The following is a 23593-nucleotide window of genomic DNA, read 5'->3' on the forward strand; positions in this document are numbered from 1 at the left end:
TGCATCCGAGGGTGCTAAAGGAGTTGGCGGGTGAGATTGCAGAGCCATTAGCCATTATTTTTGAAAACTCATGGCGATCGGGGGAGGTCCCAGATGACTGGAAAAAGGCTAATGTAGTGCCCATCTTTAAAAAAGGGAAGAAGGAGGATCCGGGGAACTACAGGCCAGTCAGCCTCACCTCAGTCCCTGGAAAAATCATGGAGCAGGTCCTCAAGGAATCAATTATGAAACATTTAGAGGAGAGGAAAGTGATCAGGAACAGTCAGCATGGATTCACGAAGGGGAAGTCGTGCCTGACTAACCTAATTGCCTTCTATGATGAGATAACTGGCTCTGTGGATGAGGGGAAAGCAGTGGATGTGTTATTCCTTGACTTTAGCAAAGCTTTTGATACGGTCTCCCACAGTATTCTTGCCGCCAAGTTAAAGAAGTATGGGCTGGATGAATGGACTGTAAGGTGGATAGAAAGCTGGCTAGATCGTAGGGCTCAACGGGTAGTGATCAATGGCTCCATGTCTAGTTGGCAGCCGGTTTCAAGCGGAGTGCCCCAAGGGTCGGTCCTGGGGCCGGTTTTGTTTAATATCTTTATTAATGATCTGGAGGATGGTGTGGACTGCACTCTCAGCAAGTTTGCAGATGACACTAAACTAGGAGGCATGGTAGATACACTAGAGGGTAGGGATCGGATACAGAGGGACCTAGACAAATTAGAAGATTGGGCCGAAAAAAACCTGATGAGGTTCAACAAGGACAAGTGCAGAGTCCTGCACTTAGGACGGAAGAATCCCATGCACTGCTACAGACTAGGGACCGAATGGCTAGGTAGCAGTTCTGCAGAAAAGGACCTAGGGGTCACAGTGGACGAGAAGCTGGATATGAGTCAACAGTGTGCTCTTGTTGCCAAGAAGGCTAACGGCATTTTGGGCTGTATAAGTAGGGGCATTGCCAGCAGATCGAGGGACGTGAGCGTTCCCCTTTATTCGACATTGGTGAGGCCTCATCTGGAATACTGTGTCCAGTTTTGGGCCCCACACTACAAGAAGGATGTGGAAAAATTGGAAAGAGTCCAGCGGAGGGCAACAAAAATGATTAGGGGGCTGGAGCACATGACTTATGAGGAGAGGCTGAGGGAACTGGGATTGTTTAGTCTCCAGAAGAGAAGAATGAGGGGGGATTTGATAGCAGCCTTCAACTACCTGAAGGGGGGTTCCAAAGAGGATGGAGCTCGGCTGTTCTCAGTGGTGGCAGACGACAGAACAAGGAGCAATGGTCTCAAGTTGCAGTGTGGGAGGTCCAGGTTGGATATCAGGAAAAACTATTTCACTAGGAGGGTGGTGAAACACTGGAATGCGTTACCTAGGGAGGTGGTGGAGTCTCCTTCCTTGGAGGTTTTTAAGGCCCGGCTTGACAAAGCCCTGGCTGGGATGATTTAGCTGGGAATTGGTCCTGCTTTGAGCAGGGGGTTGGACTAGATGACCTCTTGAGGTCCCTTCCAACTCTGATATTCTATGATTCTATGATCTCCTCGAATAAACTGGAGACCCTTGAACAGAAAGCTAAGTCTGAGTCCGAGTGCTCCTCCATATATTGTAAAGGGGGTGACAAACCTTCTCCCTGAATGGTAGAAGTTTAGAAAGCAGTAAGTTTCAATACAAAATGCGCACTTGGAGACAAAGCAGATCTCGGTACTAAGAGGTGTCTGGAAGTCGCAAGCAGGCTTGTTCACTACCATGAGAACTTTAGGGCACCGGAACTCTTGAGATACCAGGAACATAATAGAACTTGATATAGGCTCCGAGGTTGTTCCTGATGTTACTGTCTGAAGCACCGATGAAAACACCAATGGCACCACAGAGTCCGAAAAGGCTGTTTTTCTTGCTATTGTGGGCTCTGATGATAGTAGTAGTCATCTTTGGTACCATTCTTTTACTGCCAAGATATAGAACTGAGAGAAAATCTTAGTGCTTTACTGTACCTGAAGTAGTTAGAGCCTCAACAGCACTCCTTTCAGAGACTGAAGTCTCCAGGGACTGGATCTTCTTTGAGGAGGAACTCTTAGTCCTGCTCCTCTTATCTCCTTCCTTAGTCTTTGAGTGGAAAGTTCAGAACTGATGGAGCAGTTATAGGCAACCTCACTCACAGAGAGTTTCGAAGACCGGGGTCTCAATGCTGCCTTCACGTGGAAGCTCTCTGTGATCATGATCTTAAAGTAGGCAGGGCACTAACAGAACTGGGGGGTTCCTGTACAGGGGGGGTTCTCCGTACCTGGGCCTGAAGCCGGTCTTAAGGTTTGCTCCATCGTTAATAGCCTGTACTTAATTTTCCTGTTTTTATGGGATCTTCCCTTAAGAGAAGTGTAAATCTTCCACTTGTAGGGGATATTCAAGTTTCCCAAGCAATGCCTGACTTGGCAGGAGAGGCACATTTTAAAACCCAGGGAACCCAGCATCCCAGACACAAGAAAAAAAAATTGACCCCTGAATAGGGGAAAAAACTTTTTTTTATTTTTTAGGAGGAAAAAAGAAAATGGGAACAACAATTCCAACAACTATAAACTGCTAAATATCCTATAAACTAACTAAAGAACTAACACTATATACTATATTCTAATGAGAAAAACATCCACACACTAAATTCTGTCACTGGACAAAGGCGGTTGAGACGGAACTATGGGTGTTTAACATGCACAGCCCTATATAGTCTTGACATGGGACATGAAGAGGATGTGTAGGGCACACGCACTGCTACTAAAAATCTCCGACCAAAGGCAAAGGGCACATGCACACCTGAAGTGGAGCAACTACAGGGACACTACTTGAAAAAGAACAGTGGCTATTTTTAAAAGAGAAATTGCATAGTTGTGTAGGCAGATTGGCCATTTCATACTTAAGCTCCTTCAGAATTCTTAGATGTAAACCACTGTTATGGATTTCATGTTTTTTAAATTATCAGTTTGCTCCATCACCTCTTCTTCTGACACATCGGTATCTGCTTTCTGATATTTCTAATCCAACTATTTATTTCTAAACTGGTCAACATTTTTTTGCAACTTCCTTGTGATTTTGGGAATCCTATTTAAAGGAGGAAGTATAACTTTTCCTCACTCTCCTCCTAAACACTGGTGGCTGAACAATTTTTGCTCAAACTACCAAATAAACAAACCCTGAGCAGAAAAAAGCCTTGACAATTTCAGCCTGCAAGCTGAAAGTTTCAGAAATGTATGACTACCTGAAAAACACAGCTTATGTTACCTTAAGTGCAGTTATTGCTGTAAATCCCACTATTAACACACACATATTAATCATTTATGGGCCTAGTAATATCACAGACTTAAGCAGAATTGTTAGTTAGCTTCAATAGGGAATTCTGTTTAAAGATCAATGCTACAAGATGGCTCTGTTTTGCAGTCATCAGTAGGAATTACTGATTTACTTATACTATATTGTGAAGTAAATAGAGGGAACCATATAAGAATATTTTAATTTATTAGTAGAATACTGCTACAGAAAGTTCAACTCATGGTTTCTGTATGCTATTCATCTGCAAGATGCTCATCCACTGGACAAACTTACGGTTGTATTTACAAATATTAAATTATAATAATTTAAAATCCAATATGTGGAAAGTCTTTTTTGGGTAATCTGATTTTACAATATATACTGCGTACAAGAAAATTACATTAAAAGAATGTTAAGGTTACAAAGTCAACCACACAAATTAGAAAATACCAAAATGAGGGTGCATATGCATATAATGCTGTCATTAATTACATGGTAATGTACTATTTTATCCATGTGCAATCAGTCCTCAGGATGGATGGTACTCACTGAATAAGTAGCCATTCAATATTTATTTTTTGTCCTCACCCTTCAGTGTACGTCCCCCATGCATTATTTACTATACACCATGCAAAGCCTACATCCTGAACACAGAATTATACTTGTCTAGGGACTTTTCTATGGTGTTTTCATTTCAGGATTTAGTTCTTTACAAACATTAATGAATTTATCTTCAAACCCTGTCTGAGGTAAGGTGATATTATTGTCCTTATTTTACACATGGGGAACTAATGCAGAGAAATTCAGACCAACATTTTCAAGTGTCATCTAATTTTGGGTGCTTAACTTCAGAAGCTTAGGGCCCGATTATGCAGAGTACTTACATTTTATAACACTTTAGATGTTCAGTGCACAGCTCCCATTAACCTCAGTTAGAGGCACAGGAAGTTTAGGCAGGTTTTCGTCTTGGGGAGAGGGTGTTAACTGCAGGACTAGTCAAGGTTAGAGAAGGCTAGTGGGGCTAGAAAAGGCTCCATGATTTTGAAGAGAAGCCATGAGCTGCAGGCAAAAATACTGGACACCTCACAGGGCTCTGCCCAAGTCCCACAAGTCTCCAGATTGATGAGGAATCTGAGGCAGGGAAATACATAGAGGTGTATTTATTATTTTGTATAGATCTGTGTATCTATCATGCTACTTAAGTAATGAGTAGTGCTGTTTTAAAATTGTGTATTCGTCTGGGTGTCTGGTGGCTTTCTGCAAGGTGTTCCCCTGAAAAGGTAAACTGTAAACCAGAAGGCTAAACACCTTTGGTGGGACTCTGGGGGAAGAAGCAACAGCCGCTGGGGAACCTTGGGGGGAGACTGTGCTAGTTTCAGGGCCTATTAGAATACTGTGTCCAGTTCTGCTGTCCGCACGTGAAGAAGGATGTGAAAATAAAAACATAAAAACAACCATGCTGGGTCAGACCAAAGGTTCATCTATCCTAGTATCCTGTCTTCCGACAGAAATACTGAAGAGAGTTGAAGTGATGACCACAAAAATGACAGAGGAGCTGAAAAAACAGCCTTACGAGGTGAGGCTTTAGGACTCAACCTATTCAGCTTATCAAGGACGAAGACTGAGAGATGACTTGATCATTGTATATAGGTACTTACATATTGACGAGATCTCATAGTATGGGGCTTTTCAATCATGCTGACAAAGGCCTACCAAGTTCCAGTTGTTGGAAATTGAAGTTAGATAAATTCAATCACAAAATAAGATGCAATTTCCTAGAAGTAAGGGTGATAAAATATTGAAACAGCTTACTGGGGAGGTGGGGGGCTCACCATCACTGGGAGTCTTTACCATGAGATGAGATCTCTTTCTAAAAGACATGCCTTAATCCAGTTTCTAGGAGAAATTTTGTGGCCGCAATGTTGGGGAAGAGGGTAAGATTGGATAATGGTAGTGGTCCCTGGGAGGTTTTTGAACCCCCTGTTCATTCCTTCCCTTCATGGACCATGGAGAAAACAGGAAGTTCTATATGTCCTCGACATGCTCATAACACTTGCATCTCTGCATTAAGACAATGGCTATAATCAAATCTCACGCTTCAGGGATTCAGCCAGTCATCTATGTGGGTCAGGATAGAATTTTTTTTTCCTGATGCACCATATGCCAAAAGTATTCGAGGGTGTTGTTTTCCCTGAAGCATCAGGGCTTAACCACAGCTGAAGACACGATACCAGACTAGGTGGACCAGTGCTCTGAGATAGTACAGAGAATCCTCTTTCTTAGATATCTGGCTGGTATGTCTTGCTCACATGTTTAGCAAATCTTGTAACTTAACCATATGTCCTCATATTTGTCCTCTTTTTTTAAACTACTAACAAAATCATCCAAAGCACAGGAGCTGGTGGTGATGGGGGACTTCAACTACCCAGACATCTGTTGGGAAAATAACACAGCAGGGCACAGATTATCCAACAAGTTCTTGGAATGTATTGGAGACCATTTTTTATTTCAGAAGGTGGAGAACGCTACTGGGGGGTAAGCTGTTCTAGATTTGATTTTGACAAATAGGGAAGAACTGGTTGAGAATTTGAAAGTGGAAGGCAACTTGGGTGAAAGTGATCATGGAATGGTACAGTTCATGATTCTAAGGAATGGTAGGAGGGAGAACAACACAATAAAGACAATGAATTTCAAGAAGGCAGACTTAAGCAAACTCAGGGAGTTGGTAGGTAAAATCCCATGGGAAGCAAGTCTAAGGGGAAAAACAATTGAAAAACTGCAAACTGTCTTCAAAGAGACATTATTAAGGGCATAAGAGCAAACTACCCCACTGTGTAGGAAAGATAGGAAGTATGGCAAGAGACCACCCTGCCTTAACCAGGAGATCTTCAGTGATCTAAAACTCAAAAAAGAGTCCTACAAAAATTGGAAACTCGGTCAAATTACAAAGGATGAATATAAACAAGTATGTAGGTACAAAATTAGTATGGCCAAGGCACAAAACGAGATCAAACTAGCTAGGGACATAAAGGGTAACAAGAAAACATTCTACAAATAAATTAGAAGCAAGAGGAAGACCAAGAACAGAGTAGGCCCGTTACTCAATCAGGGGGGAAAGCCAATAACAGAAAATGTGGAAATGGCAGAGGTGCTTAATGACTTCTTTGTTTCAATTTTCACCAAGAAGGTTGGTAGCGATTGGACGTCTAACATAGTGAATTCCGGTGAAAATGAGGTAGGATCAGAGTCTAAAATAGGGAAAGAACAAGTCAAAAATTACTTAGATAAGTTAGACGTCTTCAAATCACCAGAGCCTGAAGAAATGCATCCTAATATATTCAAGGAGCTGACTGAGGATATATCTGAGCCATTAGCAATTATCTTTGAAAAGTCATAGAAGATGGGAGACATTCCAGAAGACTGGAAAAGGGCAAATATAGTGCCCATCTATAGAAGGGAAATAAGGACAACCCAGGGAATTACAGACCAGTCAGCTTAACTTCTGTACCTGGAAAGATAATGGAGCAAATAATTAAGCAATCAATGTGCAAACACCTATAAGATAATGAGGTGATAAGTAACAGTCAGCACAGATTTGTCAAGACCAAATCGTGTCAAACCAACCTGAGAGCTTTCTTTGACAGAGTAACAAGCCTTGTGGATAGGGGGGAAACAGTAGATGTGGTATATCTTGACTTTAGTAAGGCTTTTGATACTGTCTCGCATGACCTTCTCATAAACAAACTAGATGGAGCTACTATAAGGTGGGTGCATAACTGGTTGGAAAACCATTCCCAGAAAGTAGTCATCAGTGGTTCATAGTCATGCTGGAAGGGCATAACGAGTGGGGTCCCGCAGGGATCGGTGCTGGGTCTGGTTCTGTTCAATATCTTCATCAATGATTTAGATAATGGCATAGAGAGTACACTTATAAAGTTTGCAGATGATACCAACCTGGGAGGGGTTGCAAGTGTTTTGTAAGATAGGATTAAAATTCAAAATTATCTGGACAAACTGGAGAAATGGTCTGAAGTAAATAGGATGAAATTCAATAAGGACCAATGCACAGTACTCCACTTAGGAAGGAACAATCAGTTGCACACATACCAAATGGGAAATGACTGCCTAGGAAGAAGTACTGCGGAAAGGGATCTGGGGGTCATAGTGGATCACAAGGTAAATATGAGTCAACAGTGTAACACTGTTGCAAAAAAAGCAAATATTCTGGGATGTATTAGCAGGAGTATTGTACGCAAGACACAAGAAGTAATTCTTCTGCTCTACTCTGTGCTAATTAGGCCTCAGCTGGAGTATTGTGTCCAGTTCTGGGAACCACATTTCAGGAAAAATGTGGAAAATTGAAGAAAGTCCAGAGAAGAGAAACAAAAATGATTGAAGGTCTAGAAAACATGACCTATGAAGGAAGATTGAAAAAAACTGGGCTTGTTTAGTCTGGAGAGGAGAAGACAGAGGAGACATGATAACAGTTTTCAAGGAGGAGGGAGAAAAATTGTTGTTCTTAACCTCTGAGGATAGGACAAGAAGCAATGGGCTTAAATTGCAGCAAGGGCAGTTTAGGTTGGACATTAGGAAAAACTTCCTAACTGTCAGAGTGGTTAAGCACTGGAATAAATTGCCTAGAAAGGTTGTGGAATCTCCATCACTGGGGATTTTTAAGAGCAGGTTGGACAAACAGCTGTCAGGGATGGTCTCCTTAGTCCTGCCTTGAATGCAGGAGACTGGACTAGATGACCTCTCGAGGTCCCTTCCAGTTCTATGCCAAAAACTAAGAGACACTATCCAATAATTCAGGCTCAAATTTAGATTACAGAAAATAAATACATACCCATACAGATTTACCAAACCTAACAGAATTAAAATGTTGTAATTTGTTCTTATTGAAATGAGAGCATTTGTGTTAGTGCATGAGAAAACTGACTAAACAAAAGTGAAATGGACTAGTGCATTTTCATTGTTAAAATTGGGTGAAATGCAGAAGTAAAAGTACAGCACAAATGGTGTAAAGTAAAATCGGATATTTAGGAATTTTAAATGATGTAAAGCAGTATTTCTCAGTTGGTGGGTCACAAGGCATTGAGAGTTATTACAAGCTAAAGCAAAGAAATCTCACTTCCCTGCTCCCTACACACCCTTACTCTTCAAGGTCAAATCCGCTCTATCAACCTCTCTATTCATATACACAGTTAAATTATATAGGTTTATTGTTACCAATACATTTGTACTTTGACTTTTACAGTAAATGTGTAAAAGTGTTGTGAAAATGTTTTACTTCAAATAAGGGATTGCCAACCTCAGAAGACTGAGAAACACTAATCTAAGATATTAACAGTAATGAACGTAAGTAACTTATCCTGAAAGTACTGTAACATCAGGAGTATCTGAAGGAATGAGGTAAGACCATATTATCTAAAAATCCAAACAACTTTAATGCAACCACAGTCCTACCACAGCAGTGCCTGCCTCGCCTAGCACCAGCAACAGGCCCACCACAAAAAGCATTTCCATTTCCATTCTCATTCCCCCAGCTTCTCTCTCAAGGGGAATGGCAGGGGAGGGTGAATGCCCATTACAATTTTAATCAGCCTCCCTCTACAAAACATATTTCTTCTTTAAAATATTGAAGGATAAGTTAAGACATATTGCTTGCGTGAGAGTAAGGGTTTGTAGGACTGGGCTCCAATATTCCAGACACATTATACATTCACTAGCCAAAGGAAAGAGGTTTCTTACTGTAGTTCAGTGGCACAAGTTCTGGGCTCTTTGGCGTTTTGAGTTTAAATGACACATCTCCAATAGTAACAGTATCCCCTAAAAAAAAAGAAGAAATATTAAAATATACTGTACGCTTTTTAAAAAACATACATGTGCTTGCAATAATGCTGACACTGGAGGCCTAAAAGTGAAGAAGGGTATGACTGCACATTTAGGGAACAGCCTCTGCTGAGTTTCAGAACTATTAATGTATTATACAGAATTATTAATGTATTCTATCCAGCAGAACCTTGAAAATGTGACATGAGCATAATTTAATGGAGTGGTGATTTTCCAGAGTATGTAGACAGCCTGAAACAATAGCTCTGAGCTGTGAAAACTGACCCATTCATTTCAATCAGTGCCCCATCAACTCAATGATTGCACACCTGCAGAATCTGGTGTCTTCCTAAGATGTCGCAAAACACTAAGTCCTATCAGCTCTTGTGAAGTTTTAGAAATGGTAGCTTAGTTTACGGTTATATTTTTCTGAGAGATTGGGGTGGCAAATATATGGCCTGCAAGTCAGAGCTAGCACCCAGAACCCTCTCATGAATCCCCAGCTCAGCCCATGTACTTCAAAAGGATCCTGGTCACAGCTCCCTGTTTTCAGCAGCTCACAAGAGGCTACAGGGTTCAATAAATGTGTTAGCTCATTATTTTAACATGTATGCAAAATGTCTGACATGGATTGTATATATTCAGGGTTTTCAAGTATCCCTTATCTAGGATTATTTTAGAGGGTCTTTCTCCTCCTTTTTTGACTAGGTGATTTTTCCCACCAACCTTTTTCTAGTTAAAACAGTATTTTTAGGAGGTGGGTTTTTTTTAAAAAACATTTTAAAAAGTTCACTACTTCAGATGTTTTGTGCCTATTTGATACAGACACATCCTTCCTTATTTTAAGCACCATTAGGGACCACAGTATGCAGCGGAATTAGGAGACATAAAAATATCACAGCATGGACGAATAAGAGCAGACTCCACAGAGACACTTCTCCCGTTCTTGCACAGGAGGGTGAGAGGGAAGTGGGTGAAGCCTTCACTATACCTCTTATACCCCCACAAATTCACCAGCCAGCACAGCTGAGCTACCATAGAGGGGAAAGTATTTGGACCAGGTATAGAGCTGGCACAGATTACTTCCTCCTTGGAGCAAGAGAGGAATTAGAGACCATTTTGTGACGTCCAAGGTTCTCCTTGGGCAACACCTAGTTGTACTGCCATTTACCCACGGTCTGTGGCAAACCCATAAGCTAGTCCTTATTAATGGACTCTCTCTCAGGCCTTACAAGTTTTCCCTGATAAATTCTAAAACCCTAATTATTCCCCTTGACACTCTCAACTAGCATTAGCTCATTCTCCAACTTTGCTGCCTTTATCTTTTCCCAGCACCCCTTAATTGGCTGTATTCTTGTTAAGTTGCACTTGTCAATTTTCCATTTCCAGTACAGATTTGTATTTTAATATCAACTTCCAGTCCTTGGCCAATCCTTCAAAAAAACACATTAGCTACTTCTCCTTACACTCTTCATTTCTGGATCAATAGTAATGTAATGTGTCTGAATTATGATATTTTGTAGCATCCTTTCATCCTAGTGTATTTTAATACCATATTCCTCTTGCTGTTTCCTGAATCCTGGCTCCTAAGAAATGCTTGAACAAATCTAACATTCATTATTTAATACCCTTTAACGGTCTACAAGAAGCACTGTATCGACAAACAACATATGCAGTGTTTCCTACAGTAACTCCACTTACATCAATATAATAGGTCAGTCTTTCCCTGTGGCTAGTTGATGGTCATTGTACCTTTAAGCTCAGGATCCCTTTAAAACTTACTCTCTCCGTAGGCTGCTATAAAAAAAATGTAGTAAGCCAGCACTTCAGGGCTGAAAACTACACCAAAGCTCCCCTCCCACTCCCCTTATGTGTCTGCAGCTCTAACGTCTCTTGCTCACTGGGGTGATAATGAAGGGCTGAGCAGGCTGGATCCAAGTAGGATGCTGAGCAGGCTGGAAGACATCTGAAATTTCAGCAAGTGTCCCGAGGGGTCCATTGCTTGCCTGAAGCTCCACAACCCCCTTCTTCAGGTCATCTTCTTAAATGCTAAAATTCCTCTTACAACAGATTTGTCTGAATGTCTGCCTCAGGAATTTAGTGTCAATTTGTTTTCTCGCCTTCCCCCAGCCAACGAGCAACAAAACAAGTGTATATGACTAATTAGCTTATAGCTTAAATTATTTACATTCAAGTTGTAAACATACTGTCTCTCTCCCCTATACACATGATTCGTTCAAAATACAGAAGGAACGAGACATGGGCTGAAAGGACAAGTTGTGTGATACCAGACAAAGAGCAGACAAGTAAAAAAAAAAAGAAGAAAGAAAAAAAACCAAAACCAAAGCAATTTCCCTTCTATTTTTGATGTTTTTTTATACAAAAATAAGACACTATAAGCTTTAGGATCACAATAGAAACTACTTTTATTTGACCATTTTCTCACCAACAGAAGTTGGTCCAATAAAAGAAATTACTTCGACCACCTTGTCTCTCTAATATCCTGGAACTGACACAGCTACAACTACACTGCATACAATAGAAACAACAACAGTTTTTTAGGCTACCTATTATATTCGCCAAGCAAAGCAAGGCCTTACACTCAACTCGATGGCATTTCTCTGTTTGTCTGTCTTTCTGTAACATGATATATTCTGAAAACCACATCCTGTCATGGACTGTTCTAGGTATCAAAGTGCAGAGCCTATTGATTTTAATGTAAATCAGAAAAGCCTGAAATTCCATTAAAATCAGGCCCGTACAGTGCCCATTTGGGAAAAACAGGAAGGTGGAAGTAGGGGACATACAGAGCTCCTGGCATCTGATTAGAAAACATATCAGATTTAGCCAGCTCTGTAAAAAGAACCAGTTGATGACATCCATTAACATTGTCCAGGTTACATCCTCCTCCCCATCTCAGCTCTGCTCATGATCGCAATGGAATTTAAAATGATGATGCCCTGAATGACTTATCGCCCAGACAGAAAGAAAATAAATAATTTTACAAATTACAAATTGTGAGGAAATGGAGGAATGCAAGGAGCTCCTGGTGTGTGCAATGAGCTCAGCCTACAGAAACACCACAATGTGCAACTCTAGTCTAGGTTCTTCTATCATGCTTATCTCTATGGTACATATACAAAGGGACCTCACCTGTCCTTCTAACATCATCAAGTATATTACTAGGGTTCCCTCTATTGACACACGGTTTTTTAAAAATTACAAACCTATATTATGAGAATTCCAAACTTTCCATCTCCTTATACTATCCCCATCAAAACGGAGTTAAAATACTACAATGGCACACTTGTGTCACTGTAGCGCTTCAGTGTAGACACTACCTAGGCCAATGGGAGGGATTTCTCCCATCGCTATAGGTAATCCGCCTCCCGGAGAGGCAGTAGCTAGGTTGACGGAAGAATTGTGCCGTCGATCTAGCACTATCTACACCGGAGGTTAAGTCGATATAGCTACATCTCTCAGGTCTGCATTTTTCACACGCCTGAGAGACATACCTATACCGATGTAAATTCCTAGTGTAGACCAGACCCTAGAATGAGCACAGAAGAAGTCCTGAAAACCACAGCTGAACAGACAGCTTGGGGGGGGGGGGGTGGAGTGCTAGTTTAAAACTGAACCTTAACACAATAGCTCAGTAGCACTTTCCTGAAGCTGTGCAATTTTTAACCTTCATTCAGACACCGCAGAAGTGTTGGAAAGTGAGCTTCTAAATAAAGATATTTGCTTATCTTGAGATAATTTAGCTAATAAAAGTGTGACAACCCATGGAAACTAACACCCTCTATTTTTCTAGAACTGCTATTTAGAGTAGATAACACATTTAATACACCCCTATTCCTACAAGAAGTGACAAAATCCACGTCTACACTATGGTTGCTACTGCAGCCATAGTATAACCCCATAGTGCAGACACAGACCACAGTTTTGGAAGGGGGGGGTTTCCATTGCTGTAGGAACTCCACCTATCCAAGTGACAGTAAATAGCATTCTTCTGTCGACCTAACTGCCACAACATGGCGGTTTGGGGTTAGCATAGCTGGGGTACTCTGGAGTTTAGATTTTTCACACCCCGGAGTGCTGTACATTCGTTGACCTAAGTTTTAAGTGTAGACGAGGCTGATCATAGGTTCTTCATATGATCAGAAGTGGTCAAGAATTAGGTCTATCAGTCATACTATCAAGCCTGTGCCTAACCCCACATGATAACAGAATTTCATGCAGCTGTGCACCCACATGGATCACAATCACAGAATTGGAGACCTAGATTTACATTTCATTAAAAGCTCATATATTACTTTGATATTTTTTCCACCCCATCAAATTATTTTCCTACAAGTGGTGAATAAAGAGCTATTGTTATATCTATTTTTAAAAATTGTGAGATACAAAGGCCTGATCTACACTTAAAATTTAGATTCACATAGCTACATTGCTCAGGGGTATGGAAAATCCACAAACCTGACTGACAGCTATCCCAACCTATGCCAACAGAAGAATGCTTCTGTTGACCTTGCTATCATCATTCAGAGAGGTGGCATTCCTAAACGGACAGAAAAAGCCCTTACATTGCAATAGGCTGCATCTATACTGTGGGGTTATGCTGGCATAGCTATGGCAACATAACTAGGCCAGTATGGTCTCCGTAGTGTAGACATCCTCTCATACACAACAGTGGTATGAGTCATATATATAAAGACAGATAAATAGATTATATCAGGGCTTCTCAAACTGGTGGTAGTGACCCATCGGGGGTCACAAGGTTATTACATGGGGGGTCATGAGCTATTAGCCTCCACCCCCAAACCCCACTTTGCCTCCAGCATTCATAACAGTGTTAAATACAAAAAAAAAATTTTTTTCAATTTATAAGGGGGGGGGGGGTCGCACACATAGGTTTGCTGTGTGAAAGGAGTCAACAATACAAATGTTTGAGAAACACTGGATTATATCTTAATCACAATTAAAAAAAAAGTAGCAGAAAATAGTTTTTCCTACATTTTTCTATTAGCTAATTTTTATGGTGAAATAACACATCATGAAAAACAAAAGAAATAAAATTGATTTAAAATGGCCATTTTAAAACAAAGAATCCCCTCTATAATTTTAGACTCTTATCTGCAAGGATGTACACATGTATATAACCTTACTCACTGTGAGCAGTCCCATTGACGTCAGTAACATTATGCATATACATAATTCCAAGCACATATGTCAGTCTTTGCAGGATCGGCACCCTAATGAGACACTGCGAGGTTTGAAATGCATTCTTACTGGGTGATTAAGAATTCTCTCTTTTGGACTCTTTAGGTCTGAAATTATATGATTACCATACTGAAAAAGTGATCTCAAAATATCTATAATTCAGTCTTATATAAAATATTCATCTTCTCTCTTCAACTAATAGCACAAACACATTTAAACTGTGGTGTTATGCACTGCTAACACTAATTTCTGTGTGATTATACCACATCTGTTTGAGAAAAGTTCAACAGCTAAATTATATCTGTATATATATTTTTAGATCCTCATTTCATGATAAAGAGAAGGAAAGGAAAATAAATGCTTCCAACTGACATCATTTACAAAACACCTTTACAAAAGGACATGTAGCAGAGAGAATGGCAACTCATCCTTAGAGATCCAATTTAAGCTTGAAAAGGGTAATGGTATTGTTATTAAGAATTTGTTTTTTCCTTTTCCTCAGCCTTTTTTAATAAATTATTACAAAGTACAGCAAGCATGTATTTTGAGTTAAATACATGATTTTACACTTATTTAAATAGTTCTGTGCTTGCATTTTGGCTTGTGCATTGTAGTCTTTAGTTATAAATGTATTCATGCTCGCAGGCCTATTCTATAGGCATCTGAAGGATAACTGTGGTCTTGGGAGTATTAGGGGTGTTTTGTTTTGTTTTTTTATTTACGTGTTCCAGGAAAATACTATCACAAGCAAAAGTTTGTTCCACTGCTTCCTTTTTTGGGGTTAACTGATTAAGTTAGCTCTATATCCACTGCATTAAATAGTCTGCAGAGTTGGGGGTTACTTGTTAGCAAATAAGGGTACTTATGTTGAAATTCTACTAACGTTTCAAAAAAGGCTCCTGCCTTAGTTAGCAACATTTCTTCAAGTGAGAACCAATACTCTTCTGGACAAAATATGTGGTGCCACATTTCCCTCTAAGGAAAATAGGGTGACCAGACAGCAAGTGTGAAAAATCAGGACGGGGGTGGAGGGTAATAGGAGCCTATATAAGAAAAAGACCCAAAAAATCGAGACATCTGGTCACCCTAAAGGAAACACAGTGCTGACTTTCAGCATCTAATGTTTTCATAATACATAATGTAATTTCCAATCAACATTAGCTGTGTTAGAACCAGAGAAGTTCTGATGTTTTTTGGCTAAGGCTTGATTTTCTTCCATGACCTGCTATGGACTAATGATTTTCTTCACTAGTTAAAGTCTACAATGTCAATAAAGACAATATATATTTGTATTTACCCTAGGATTGATTACAAAGCCAATGATAAAGCAAGCTGAGCTTCAAAACATCAAGTGTCTTCTCTTGGAGAACTAACAAGTACTGTTATACTCCTTTTTCTCCCCCTTTCTGAGCATATTATTTCTGCATTGGAATCTTCTCTGGACACCTAATAATCATTTATGGGATTAAAGAAACCAGCATAAAGCAGAGCTTTTTATAATTTGAAAGCATTATACATCTTGGCAATTTGTGAAAATAGTGTGCACTGTTAGTATAGAATGATTGACGATGCTCAATTAATATAGTGTACACCCCTTGTGATAAATCAGTTTAAATATTTTTAACACTAGGATAATTAAACTTTGTACTTATTGTGTATACCTTAGTTTTGCCCTGTATTTACAATGTGTTGTGTAAATTGGCTACAAGAGATTTTTATCAAAAATATTAATTCCTACCTAAAAAATGGAGTGGCCTTCAGCTGTGTTCTCTGAGGCCCCCAGTTGAGAGTGAATTCTCTGAATCTTAGTGATGTGGAGGGAGTATATGCCAGCTGCTTTGTTTTTCCAGTAAAAACATGAATGTAATGGTCAAAAATGTTCTGGCACAAAAAGGATGATATCATGGGCTGAACTTAAGAATTGTCCTGTTCACCAATTAGGCAGTTGGCACTTTCCACTAGTGTGCTTTATTAGTGCTAAGCTGTCCGGCTTGTCAGTACTGTAATATGAAAATTAACTTTGTGTTTCAATACTAAAATAAGGTTTTCAAAGTACAGTTTGTTCAAAGTAGAATATCCAAGCTGTCAACCTATTTTTAAATGAGCTTAAACATCAAGCATAATTGATCATTAGTATATTTTCAGTGACACAATAAAAGAAAATAAACCATGTCTGAAAATCAAAGAGACTTATTAAAAAGAACTTCCTTTTATTGAAAACTAGTTGAAACACCCTTCAAAATTCACCCTGGCAATTCCTATGTGACTTTTAATAAGAGTCCTTGTAGAGTGCTTGAATTGGCTAAACAAGTTCAACTTCAGGACAACAAGGTTTATGTATTAACCCAAAAAATATTTGCAAAACAAACCCACAAACAACCGTGGCTATAATTAAATATTTACTAAATATTAGAAGTTAAAATTTAAAACAATCATCAGATTTTGAATCTCACAGCCTGTACTGAATTTTACTCAAAGAGAATGACCAAGAAATCATGTTTATTAAGCGTTAATAGTCTGCTGAGCGTGCATGGCTATGTCTACACTGCACACCTTACAGCAGCACAGCTGTGCCCTGTAAAGTATGCAGTGTAGCCGCTCTTTGTCGGCAGGAGAGGTCTCCTGCTGACAAAATAAAACCACCCCCAATGAGGGGTGGTAGCTTTGTCAGCAGGAGAGCATCTCCCGCCAACAAAGCACTGTCCACAGCAGCGCTTTTCCTCGGTAAAACTTTTGTCGGTCGGGATGTGTTTTTTCACACCCTTGACCAACAAAAGTTTTACTGACGAAAGTGCAGTGTAGATGTAGCCTGTCTTATATCCTAATCCTCCAAAAGTCATATAAAACAGAGTGGCACACTTCGTAGCTTGCATGGTCTGAGCTCACTGTACACACAAGCATCCCTGCAATTTTCCCCACAAACTCCCTGTGTGCCACCCTCCTCCTCTATTTCAGAGACTCCCTGCAATTCCCCTACTCCCATCCTCATGCCTAAGGTCTGTATGCACCCCAAAAAATTCTCCCTTTCACCATATACCAGGAACTCTCAGTCTTCCCCATTTTCCTTGTGACTGCTCGTCTTAGCCTGCTTACATCTAGAGGGTTGCCAACCTCCTTACACACACAAGGGGGTCCTTGCTGCCCTCCATTTCCCCCCTAATTTGGCATTTATAAAATTATTTCTTTTCTCTCTGTCTGGGATATAAGTCATTCAGGCTATCAACATTTTAAACACTTTTGGAACGATGGGCAGAGCTGAGATGGGGTGTGTTGTTACACTGGAAGGCGTTAAAAGAAAAAGTTGATGGCAGCCATTTTTTTTAAAAAACTCTCTAGACAACAACATAAGTGGTTAAAGCTGTGGGTGTGCTAACCAAATACCAAGAGCTCTGTCTCTCTCCCACCCATTTCTGGTTTTCACCAAAAATCAATAGGATTCTTCCCATTTTTGTGTAGAACATATCCTGCAATTTTGGAATTGATCAGCTGTGTTGTTCAAGACTTATGCCCAGATACACAAGCAGAGAAATGCCATCGAATTGAGTGTAGGCCTCATTTCGCTCAGCCAACTAAAAGGCTGCACACTTCATTGCTCATAAGCTCAGCCAACAAAGTAAATACAATTTTTAAAAAATTTTCATCACCACCACTTCACTGAAGAAAAGTAACAGCCTGTTATACTCTACTGGCTTGGAACATGCAACCTGAATATAAAAATTCTCAAATGGACTCTTGGACTTTATTCAAGAAATCAAATAATCAGAAAAAAATAGGATCTCCCATTTGAGCTGCACAAGTGCAAATCTCTCACAAGTGTTTCCATGAAGCTTTAGTAACCCCTTTTCTCTTCCCATAATTCTATGACTTCCCCACCCCACTCTTCATAACTCTCTGTCACTGGCTGCCTTCATCTGTTCTTCCACAGCTATTCATAAGGTGCCAGGAGGCCTCTACTCCCTATTGCAAAGGAAGTTAGGGGGAGGTGGGTGCCCCCACTTCACATTTTACAAAACTGTGACCAGCAACCATTCTGTTTCAATACTGAGGAGCTACCACCACACCAGTATCTGGGATGTGTCTCAGCTTCAGACAATCAGGGAGCCAAACTGACTGTTGCTTACCTAGCTGGCTGCAGCTTCCAGACCTTCCCAAAAATCTCTTTTTGCATAGGGAAAAAGAGGAAACACTATATCAAGAAACCTCCTAGTGGGGGAAGCCCCCTGAAAGCCCACGGAGAAGGTAACAAAAGTACCCATTGTTGCAAAAGAGGAGGAGCAGGTTACCCAACTGCACACCCGAAGTTGTCAAAGGTATAGGAGACCTGGGTCCTGCAAGAGGATGTGAGGAGGACCTAAGGAGAATGGAGTGCACTGGAGGAGAATGGGCAATAAATAGTATTCCTAATATCAAGACCTCACAATTCATAGGAACATAAGAATTGCCTTACTGAATGAGATCCAAAATCCATCTAGTCCAGTAGCTGGTCTCTGACAGTGGCTTCAGAGGACGTGCAAACCCTGAGGCACAAGGCTTACTATTCCTTCCAACATTATCATAAAAAAGGGAAGAAGGAGGATCCGGGGAACTACAGGCCAGTCAGCCTCACCTCAGTCCCTGGAAAAATCATGGAGCAGGTCCTCAAGGAATCAATTATGAAACACTTAGAGGAGAGGAAAGTGATCAGGAACAGTCAGTATGGATTCACCAAGGATTGGGCCAAAAAAACACCTGATGAGGTTCAACAAGGACAAGTGCAGAGTCCTGCACTTAGGACGGAAGAATCCCATGCACTGTTACAGACTAGGGACCGAATGGCTAGGTAGCAGTTCTGCAGAAAAAGACCTAGGGGTCACAGTGGACGAGAAGCTGGATATGAGTCAACAGTGTGCTCTTGTTGCTAAGAAGGCTAACGGCATTTTGGGCTGTATAAGTAGGGGCATTGCCAGCAGATCGAGGAACGTGATCGCTCCCCTTTATTCGACATCGGTGAGGCCTCATCTGGAATACTGTGTCCAGTTTTGGGCCCCACACTACAAGAAGGATGTGGAAGAATTGGAAAGAGTCCAGCGGAGGGCAACAAAAATGATTAGGGAGCTGGAGCACATGACTTATGAGGAGAGGCTGAGGGAACTGGGATTGTTTAGTCTCCAGAAGAGAAGAATGAGGGGGGATTTGATAGCAGCCTTCAACTACCTGAAGGGGGGTTCCAAAGAGGATGGAGCTCGGCTGTTCTCAGTGGTGGCAGATGACAGAACAAGGAGCAATGGTCTCAAGTTGCAGTGGGAGAGGTCTAGGTTGGATATTAGGAAACACTATTTCACTAGGAGGGTGGTGAAGCACTGGAATGCGTTACCTAGGGAGGTGGTGGAGTCTCCTTCCTTGGAGGTTTTTAAGGCCCGGTTTGACAAAGCCCTGGCTGGGATGATTTAGTTGGGAATTGGTCCTGCTTTGAGCAGGGGGTTGGACTAGATGACCTCTTGAGGTCCCTTCGAACCCTGATATTCTATGATTCTATGATCATTAATTTTGATAACAGGAACGGAGTTATCCATAGACATACCCCATCTCTCTTTGAATTTCTCTCAATTCTTGGCCTCAATGTCATCCTGTGGCACAGAGTTTTGTAATCTAATTGTGCACTGGGTTAAAAAGTTTCACAGACTAATTATGCAAGGGGAGAAAAAGTACCTCCTTTTATCAGTTTTGAATTTTCCACCTTTTAATTTAATTGAACGCCTTCTTGTTCTTGAGTTATGAGATGGGAGAACTAAAGTTCCTGATCTACCTTCTCGATACTATTACTTATATAATTTTTATCACGCCCCCTCTCATGCATCTCCTTTCTACGGTAAAAAATCCCAATCTTTTCAATCTCACTTTTATACATTTTTTCCTATTCAAAATCCTCTGAATATTATAAGACCTCATTATATTCATTCCTCAAACTGGCTCCTTCCTTGATTAACTCAAACCTGTTTGACTGATTGTCTCATTATCTGGCAGCAAATTTGAGTAATAGTGCTGTAAGTAAGAATTAAAACAAGTACATAAATTTAAGAGACCATCAGGACCTCTCAAATGGATTCTAGCTCCATAATTCATACTTGGTCATTATTCATTCTATATTTAGGAATTGTGATTCCTTTGGCACACATCCAGAAAAATGTCACCTACTGTTGGTGTATGTCATTGTTTTAAGAGCCAGTTCTAATTTGTGCAAGGTTGTCACATGTTTTGAACATCATTATAAGATACTCTGGGATTGTTCAACGAACACGGTCCCACTCACCCAATATATGCAGAACCAAGGTCAATCAATTGTATGTCCTAATAGTGCTGCTTAAGGGAACATATACAGGTTCTGAGACCATTTTTCAAACCTGTAAAATTGCCTCAAGGTAGGAGGAGTATATTCTACAGACAAGTCCAGTCCTGCAAATAGATCAGTATCATCGGACCCCTGAATTTAGTGGGATTCTGCCTTTGTAAAGTGGCTCATCCTATGCAATGTAACAATACAAGTATCACTACTCTGTCCCAGAGGAGTGGTTCTCAAACTATAGGCTGCAGAGCTCTTCCTGATGATCCACAAAATGAAGCATTTTGAAACACAAGCAATGGACAGACAAGGCAAGTGTTTTGGAGCCTTTTCTCTCGTGAGGTGCTTCTCAGAATGGAAAAATTGGTGAATTGTTGCCCTAAAATGTGTCAACATCTCCCAACTTTACTACAAAGCCTATCCACCCAGTGGAGTTTAGATGGAGAGGAGCAAGGAACTGTCCTGCTCCTATTCCCCAGTTACTTTTGTTTTGACTTTCCAGACAGGAAAAAGCGATACAAGACTCTGAGAAATTTCTAAAGTAAAATCCACCAAAACAAAACCCAACACACCTAGCATGAGATGGAAGATACCACCGGTGTGTGAGGAGGAGAAGAGATTAAGACTAGAGGAGGTTAAAATCATGGAGCCAGTGAGTTTGGGGATGAGGGAGGCAGGGAGGGAATTAGAACTGGATCTGGACAGGTGAGATTGGGTTTTGGGAGCAGCAGGGTCTGGTGCAGATTAGATTTGGGGGTTTGGATTTGGGGGTAATGGGGATTGATAATGAGGTGTAAAGGCAGCATTAGAGGCTGATGGTGGTTGGATATGGGGTAGTGAGGCAACATTGGTGAATGGGGGGGGACTAGAATTTGGGTTTATGGTTGAGCTGGGAGCTGGGATTTGGGGTCAGTGGGAGCGGATGGTGGTGGAATTTGGGGTCAGTGGGAGCACATGGAGGGGACTGGAGTTTGGGGACAGTGAAAGCTGATGGTGATTGGATTTGGGGGCAGTAGGGGCTGATGGTGGGATGTGGAGCAATGGAGTTTGGGGGCAGTGGGGGCTGATGGTAGTTGGCTTTGCAGGCAATGAGGTGTGGAGGGGGCTGGAATTTGGAGATGGTGGGGCTGATGGTTGGATCAGGGGCATGGAGGTAGGGCTACCGTATGTCCGGATTTCCCTGGACATGTCCGGCTTTTCGGTCTATAAATAGCCATCCGGGGGGGATTTTTAAAAATCTAAAAATGTCCGGGATTTCCCCCCGGTCAGCTATTTATAGATAGAAAAGCAGCGGCAAAGCGCCGCTGGGCAGCCAAAGCCCCTTCCCGGCTCCCCGCATCCCCTACAGTCTTAGCACGCCCCCGGCCCTGCGCTGTCTGCCCCCTCCTCCCGTCCCCTGAACGCTCCGCCCCCCTGCTCCTCCCTCTCCCCTGCTTCCTACGAATCAGATCTTTGCGGGAAGTCTGAAAAGAAGCAGGGGCAAGCGGGAGGCGGCAGCAGCAGGTAAGCTGGGGCGTGGGGGCGCGAGGAGGAGAGCTCCGGGGTGGCGCGGCCCTGGCCGAGCAGCGCCCGGCTGCCCCAGCGGCTCCAGCCCAACTTGGGCCCCGGCACCCCCGGCCCGGCCCCGGCACCCCCGGCCCGGCCCCGGCACCCCCGGCCCGGCCCCAAGCCCCGCAACCCCGGCCAGAGCGCAGCCCGATTCCTGGGCTCTTTAAAGCTGGCCCTGGTCAGGGGACAGGGAGGGGGGGTTGGATGGGTCAGGAGTTTGGGGGGGGGGCTGTCAGGGGGCAAGGGTGTGGAGAGGGGTTGGGACAGTCAGGGACAGGGAGCAGGGGGGGTTAGATGGGTCTGGGGTTCTGGGGGGGCTGTCAGGGGGCAGGGGTGTGGAGAGGGGTCAAGGCAGGCAGGTAGCAGAGGGGGTTGGATGGGTCAGGAGTTCTGGGGGTCCTGTCGGGGGCAGGGAGCAGTTGGATAGGCATGGGAGTCCCCGGGGATCTGTCTGGGGGCAGGGGTGTGAATATGGGGTGGGGGTGAGGATAAGGGTCGGGGCAGTCAGGGGACAGGTAGGGTTGTAGGGCATTCTCAGGAGGGAGCAGTCAGGGGACAAGGAGCGGGGTGGGGGTTGGGGGTTTTGAGGGGGGCAATCAGGGGGTGGGAAGTGGATGGGGCAATCAGGGAGTGGGGCAGGGGCGGGGCTAGAGCGGGGCTCCTCCCCCAGTGTCCTCTTTTTGGCTTGTAGAAATATGGTAACCCTAGAAGGGAGCTGACGTTTGGGGGCTCTGGGAGCTGATGAGGGGCTGGAGTTTGGGGGCACTGGGAACTGACGGGGTGTAGAAGTGGCTAGTGTTTGGGGTGGGAGTCACAGCCCCATTAACCCGTGGGGGGGGGGGGGGGGAGTTACCTGCGGCGGCTCCCGAGCCGTGCAGCGCCCTGACCTCCGGCTGCAGCTGCCTCTCCGCAGCCAGGCGGCCCCGCACCACCTGCTGCAGAATGAGCCGGACTCTCCGCGCTGCGGGGCCGCCGCTGAAGCACAGAAGCCGGGACTGCATGGGGAGGCCGGGCCGGAGACACGCACCGGGCAGGCGGGGATTAAGGAAGCGGCAGGCCGGGGGGAAGGGAATCGCCGAGGCACAGCGTCCCACCGGAAACTGGTGCCGGCCGGGCTCGGGCTGCCCCGGGAGGGAGCGCGGCGCTGGGAGCCGCCCCGGCGGGTGGTTGTGATCTCGTTTCCCCCGGTCCCAGCGCTTCGCCATCAGCTTCCATGGGAGCAGGCCCGGGCCCCGAGAGGCAGGGACCGCGTGAACCTGCCCCAAGCGGGTCCGTCTCTCCCCTGCCCTGTGGGGAGTTGGGCACAGGGGGATTTTGTTCTGTGGGTGCCACAGTCTGCGCTTCTCTCTGTAGGACGGAGGGGTGTGGGTCGCTCTGTGAGTGTGACAGCACC

General features: G+C 42.9%; 1 protein-coding gene across 1 annotated transcript in view; it reads right to left on the bottom strand.

Annotated features, from left to right (window-relative positions):
• The window catches only part of VWA8 (von Willebrand factor A domain containing 8), a gene marked incomplete in the record, with an annotated part of 259242 nt that extends 235991 nt beyond the window's left edge, over window positions 1–23251 (bottom strand). The window contains 2 exon segments of the mRNA XM_034758419.1: window positions 9030–9107; window positions 23054–23251. Of these exon segments, the coding sequence (XP_034614310.1) occupies window positions 9030–9107; window positions 23054–23201 (226 nt within the window).
• Window positions 23252–23593: the final 342 nt, after the last annotated feature.

This window comes from Trachemys scripta, chromosome 1 (assembly GCF_013100865.1).
Source record: "Trachemys scripta elegans isolate TJP31775 chromosome 1, CAS_Tse_1.0, whole genome shotgun sequence".
NCBI classification, from domain to species: domain Eukaryota; kingdom Metazoa; phylum Chordata; order Testudines; family Emydidae; genus Trachemys; species Trachemys scripta.